The sequence below is a fragment of the Charadrius vociferus genome, unplaced genomic scaffold (genome assembly GCF_000708025.1).
Source record: "Charadrius vociferus isolate BGI_N301 unplaced genomic scaffold, ASM70802v2 scaffold172, whole genome shotgun sequence".
NCBI classification, from domain to species: domain Eukaryota; kingdom Metazoa; phylum Chordata; class Aves; order Charadriiformes; family Charadriidae; genus Charadrius; species Charadrius vociferus.
The window spans coordinates 5,440-11,510 of record NW_009647217.1 but is presented as its reverse complement, the minus strand read 5'-3'; the positions used below and the strand labels follow the sequence as shown (position 1 = coordinate 11,510).

At 51.6% G+C, this 6,071-nt stretch overlaps 1 protein-coding gene across 1 annotated transcript; it reads left to right on the top strand.

Moving 5' to 3' along the window:
- The first annotated feature begins 574 nt into the window (after window positions 1–574).
- On the top strand, window positions 575–5,230 carry PAFAH1B2 (platelet-activating factor acetylhydrolase 1b, catalytic subunit 2 (30kDa)). Its single transcript, XM_009895919.1, has 5 exons — window positions 575–656; window positions 1,441–1,530; window positions 2,405–2,521; window positions 3,470–3,592; window positions 4,229–5,230. Exons 1-5 carry the CDS (start codon window positions 576–578, stop codon window positions 4,505–4,507), a joined length of 690 nt encoding a protein of 229 aa, XP_009894221.1. The 5' UTR covers window position 575; the 3' UTR covers window positions 4,508–5,230.
- The last annotated feature ends 841 nt before the right edge of the window (window positions 5,231–6,071 follow it).

Sequence of the window (6,071 nt, the reverse complement as noted above, 5' to 3'; positions counted from 1 at the left end):
CTGCGGGCACGGCCTGCCTGCGGGAGGAAGGGCCGGGCCGTGCTCCTGCGCAGGGAGGCGTTAGCCCGCCGTCCCGGGCTCTTCTGGCGGAGATCCTTGGGGATCAGCACCGCCGTGGCGCACTGTCCCCTGAAGCCAGATAATCCACCCGAACCGCGGAGCTCAGTGGTTGTAAGCTGGATATCTGGATACTAATAGGGGCTAATCCTCGGACTACTAGCATTTATGATTATGTTATTAAAGCCTGGCGTAGCTGAGGTGCGCTTCTGCAAAACATCCTCTGTAAATGAGCTTTTCTTTCATTTTTGTAACGCTGTATTTGCGTGCATAAGCGTCTGGTCGGTAGATGGCTTCAGGAGGGCGGTCTGCAGAGTCGATCTGGCAGTCGTGCGTGGAATGAAACGCGTTTAGTTGTCAGCCAGAAGTCAACAAGCGTAGGAATAGGCATGAATTGTCCATTGTGAATGTCAGGAAGTGCAGCAGTTTTTAGCCAGCCGGGCTTTTTCCCCAGCGCTAGCACGCTGCAATCGCCGCTGAAAGCAGCTCGTCTAAAATACTCTTTCCGCAGGAATAGAATGAGCCAGGGGGACTCAAACCCAGCCGCAGTTCCACATGCTGCTGAAGATATTCAGGGAGATGACCGGTGGATGTCACAGGTAAGGCTGGGAGGGGCGGTGGTCGTATGAGGCTACATCCTCTCTACCGAGGGGCTGCTGCTGGGCAAGGGCTGCAGGGGCCCCATCTGGCCGCAATTCCCATTCCGAGGAATTGCCACACTTCTGACCCTGAGGTCGTAACAGTTCTGCCGCCCCAGAGCTGGCAGGCCTTCGGTACATGTCTGTCTTGTAACAATGAAGCAAGGCAAAAAGCAGTGTTGTTGTGTGACCTGAAAGCTGCCCTGTCAAACCATTTCAGAAAATACTCCTGTTGGCCCTTTAGCTGGGAGGAATCGCCAGCCCCTTTGTTACACAAAGTGCAAAGCAGCGTTTTCCAGCATACGTCTTTGCTCTTTGCGAGGGAATGACAAAGCTGAAAATAGCAGAGCTGAAGTGCCTGCACTGCCTGTCCCTTGCTGTGGCGCTTCCTCCTAGACAGGGGGAAATAGCCAGAGGGTACTCGGTGCAGTGACTAACCGTTAATTTCTCTGTTCTGTATTTGCTGAATCTAATGGGTGTCTGACGAGCTCACGGCTTTACATCTGTGTAGCACGTAGAGTAGAGAAGGTGCTGCTCCTCCTGGAACTCAGATTGTTGCTGCGGTCAGTGTAGTCGGGAGGAGCGTCCAGCAGCTCAGGGGTTAACGAAGACGAGGGTGTTGGAGGGAATGGCACAGTTGGGCAGCAGGGGAAACTGGTTGGGCAACTGTCCCTTTCCGTCCTGCAGCAGAGATACCGATGAGGAGCTATCTGTTGGAGCTTACCTTGCTGCTTTCTTTTGACAGCACAATAGATTTGTCTTGGACTGCAAAGACAAGGAGCCCGACGTGCTCTTCGTGGGTGACTCCATGGTGCAGTTGCTACAGCAGTATGAGGTATTGTTAAAGAAAGGCGAGTGGCGGGGTTATAGGAATTAGAGTGTTTCTCTCTCTAACCAGGTGACTGCTCATCGGCTGTAATATGGACAATTTCTTCTGCTCCATTCTGATTTTACTGCCATCCCTTCAGGTTTATTTTATTTCCTTAACTTCCCAGTGCCTGTACGAAGCCTTGCTGGTTTATCTCTGCAAGCCTTTTCCAGTCTTTCTCTGAAGCCATTACTGACCGCCTCCATTTTGACACATGTACACAAGCCCTTGCTAGTCCCTTGACTCTGAGATTCCAAACTCCCGAGGGCACGCCATCGAATTCTCCGTAGGCGTATCTTGCGTGGGCAGAACGCGTTTAACCCTCTAGCACTTGGGGTGCTATGGGCATTGGCACACTGGCATTTCTCTAAAACTCTGTTGGGGCAAAGAAGAGTCCTGCCGCTCTGCCATGGTGGCAGCTGAGCAGCTTTGTCCTGCAAGAGCCTCTTCTGTTATTTCTGGTTTTGTTCCCTGGTGATGAAAAGGATTTCTTCAGGTCATAGATACTTTCTTCAGAAGCCCTGTACTTAAGGGAGCTAGGGACACTGGGGTCTGCAACAGATCCAGCACTCCCGTTGTCTCTGGCGAGTTGCTCAAGTAGCTGCTCGAGAGCGCTGCGCCTTCCTTTGTGCCAGGATGGAGTGCTTGAACATCAGCAACTCCATCTCTTCGGGACCTCCGAGTAAAGCCTCGTCCTGTGTGTAAATGCCCTTTATGAAAGTGAGTTTTCGGAGGAAGGCTCGTGGCTGCTTTCAGTGTCCTTGAAGACATCGCTTGCCTGTGTAGTGTCTTTCGTGATCAGGATGCTGCTCTGAAATAGCAAATTGCTTTCTGATTGCAGATATGGCGAGAGCTCTTCTCACCACTTCACGCTTTGAATTTTGGAATTGGTGGAGACACCACGGGACATGTTCTATGGAGACTGAAGAATGGTGAACTGGAGAACATTAAACCGAAGGTATAAGCAGAAAACCAAACCGGGCAGCCCTGTGCTGACTTAGAAGAGGCTTCAGTGCTTGAGTGGTGCAGAACCGAGTGAGCTGTTAGCAGAACTTTTTGTTTGAGCAACTGTTGGCACTGAGTGTGCGTCAGGTATTGAAATGTGTTTGGCTAAACCAGAAGTTTACACTGCTGAATACGCAAATGGGAAGGCGTCATCAATAAATAGAGGCGGCCTTCTAGTCCTCGCAAAAATGTTAATCAGGCCTACGATTTACTATAGCTAGGTGTAGTTTGGAGCTGCAGTGTCTCTCTCAGGCCTAAGATGCGGTCTCAGCCTCTAGAAAGGGATGGTGAAACATTCGAGAAGGAGTTAGCACGGATGTTCAGGATGCGCGGTGAAGATCAGCTTCCCGGTCTGCGCTGAGAGCTGCAGCCCTCCTGCGAGCGTCTTCACTGAAGGCGGTGGGCAGTGCCCCAGGGTGCTGTGACACAGCGCGTACCCCAGGGAGGGAGGCAGGCAGTGTCGCTCGTATTCCAGCCTGCTCTTTAACAGTTTGCAGTCTTTTGAAGTAAAAAGCAGAGCTGTACGGTTACCCCTGCCGCTAAGGAGCTTGCGCTGTACTGTATAAATATACGTTACCCTCTTCGACTGACGTAGGCCCCTGCAAGTGCGTTGGCCAGGAGACTCTGAAACGGGTGGGCTGAGGCATCTCTCAGGCTGTCCAGAAAAGCTTCAGCAGTACCAGTTCTTCATCCCAACCGAGGGCTACAACAAGCTCGTAGGATGCTATTCAGAAATGGGCGCAATTGGCAGCTGAAGACCTTGCAGTCGGGGTTGGGCCTTCAGCCTGACGCTTCACGTAGCTCACTGGTCGCAGATGATGTTTACCCGGCGTTTTCAGGGTCGGCAAGCCTATTGCAACTCGTCCTGAAAAAGTTGCAAACGTTTTTTTCCTCCTTGCAGGTCATTGTTGTTTGGGTCGGAACAAATAATCACGAAAACACAGCAGAAGAAGTAGCGGGTGGAATCGAGGCTATCGTGCACCTGATAAACAGCCAGCAGCCACAGGCCAAAGTTATTGTACTGGTAGGTCTCCTGGAGCACCGGGGAAACAAACTGCTCTGAGGAAGCCCCGGGTTCTCTGCACCGTGCCTCTGCGATACAGGGAGTTACTGATCGTTACGGGGGAGGGCACTCACTTTATTTATCTTCTCCTTTGTGCGTGGCTCCCCTTGTTCACTTGGCTTTGCAGAAGTCATCCTTTCAGCCCCTCCAGACACGGGCGTAACGAGTCCCATTAGCGGTATTGCGGTCCCACTTAGAAATGTTGTTGAAGAAGTCCCGTGAGGTGAAAAACGGTGCCCAGGCCAGAGCTGGGAGTGGAAATCCCAGTTGGCTTCCTTGTCTTGGCAGGTTGGCCGGTGCCTGTCCTCTTAAGGAGCTGGGCGATGGCATTCAGTGCACTGCTGAAAGCTTGCACAAAGAGCACAACCGATGCATTAAGGGAGAAGACAAAAAAACCCCCACGCAGGTGCTGTGCCAGTTGTGCGTGCAGCCGCATTTCAAATTAGGTCGGAATGGACAGTGGCTGATTCGAGGGCTGAGTTCCTCTTGTCACGGACATCTTAAATCTTGAAAGGCAGCCTGAGTTGGAAGGGAAAGCGGGCGTTGTTATGCCGCCAAAGCCGTCTGAAGCTCTTTTTTGCCTCCTTCTTGTGCCAGGGCCTGCTACCTCGTGGAGAGAAGCCAAACCCGCTGCGACAGAAGAATGCCAAGGTGAACCATCTGCTAAAAGCCTCGCTCCCCAAACTGCCCAACGTCCAGCTTCTGGATGTGGACGTCGGGTTCGTGCACTCAGATGGCACCATCTCGTACCACGACATGTTCGATTTCCTGCACCTGACGGGAGGGGGCTACGCAAAGATCTGCAAACCCCTCCATGAACTGATCATGCAGCTGCTGGAGGAGACCCCTGAGGAGAAACGAGCTGCCCTGGCCTGAGTAGCCGATGTCAGCGTTAACAGCATCATCCAGCCCATCAGATCAGTTCTATCACTGGCACTACAGAATCCTTCTTTCTTAAAGCACTTTCCATTGTAGAATGTTACCGGATGTTCGTACCTAGTGTTTTGAGGGGGAAGGCTAACGTTTAACTGGTCTTGTACGTATGAGGGCCGGCTTGGTTGGTTTTATTGCAGGAGGAAATTAGCTGAAGAAGAGTTTTACTTTTAAACCATTCCTCATTTAAAGCGAGAACGGCACCGTCACTCTGTGCCCCTCTCACGTCTTGTTGCTCTGTGGTTGTCCTAGAACCCCTGTAGCCTGTCTCTGACAGCCCGCACACAGCTCCTGGCTCGCCGTTCCCGGCGGTAGGGATCGTGCTCTGTGTATTAGCCTGTGAACAAGAATCACATTCCACTTGCAAAAGCCGGAACAGATGCATTTTTCCAAACTCGGTCCCACCTTTTGACGTTTTTTTGGTTTGGTTTTTTTTCTTTCTGTTTTCCTGGGGGGTTCTGTGTGGCACGTGTTGCTTTCTCACTCCTTCTTTCTGAAGCAGCATGAAACTGGAATTCAGAAATGTAAAGAAACAACCAGTTAACCGAACTCGTGTAACACTCCCGGGTGCTTGTTCTTGTGCTTATTTCTCCGTGCCCGCTAGTGGGGCACCTTCCTCCCACGTAGCTTTCCCCGGGGGCAGTGTCGTTCAGGTGCCGCTGGCTGTCCTGTTCTCTGCTCCTCTCTGTGTGTGGTGTCGCTGGCTTTTAACAGTTGCTCAGTTTAGGATTTTAATCATCCAGTAAGCACCGCACAAGGCGGTCCCTTCCTCGCTACTCTAGAACTGACATTTCGGTCCTCCGAGACGCCTGTGCCACGGGGCTCTTTGCAGTGCTGTTTGTTGTTCTTTTGGGTGGTATTTTTTAAGTATGACTGTTACATCCTTTTTTTCTAAAGGAAACCCGTACGGATAGCCCCTGTCTGCAAGGCCTAAATCAGTCCGAAGCTTTACAGATTCCAAGGTGTATATTTCTTTATCGCTTCTGTTTTACTTGTATAAACATTTTATTTGAGCAACTACAGCCTCTTACAGTGAAAACGAAGTCAAGGTGGAGCTTTTCCTGTCTTGGACGCTGCTCCTCGCCTCTAGCCAAGGGAGCCGGAGGGGCAGGTGCCCTCCTATGGGGGCTGCCACTAGGTGGGATTTTGGTTTGCTGTTGTTTGTTACGAGGTCTGGTTGTAGCCTGCTACGATCACGTGAAAACAGCCTTTCATTCAAAAGTGAAAGGTTCTCTGTTTCAGAAGGAAAGTGGTTTGGACCCGGAAGGCAGAGCCCTAGATGACTAGATAACTATACTTGCAAATAAAACAATTTTAAATGAAGTCTGTTCCTCCTTGGCTTACCTGCCAGGGCTGGAGCTTGGCGGCGCTGTGCAGACCTCACCGTGGTTCGCGCTGCAGTAGTTGGCCGAGACCCGCCGCCGCCGCAGGTCTCTGCGCTCCTTCTCCCGTAAGCGGGATCTGCGGTCACCGTGCTTGTCTCGGCAGGTAAACCGGAGAGGAACGG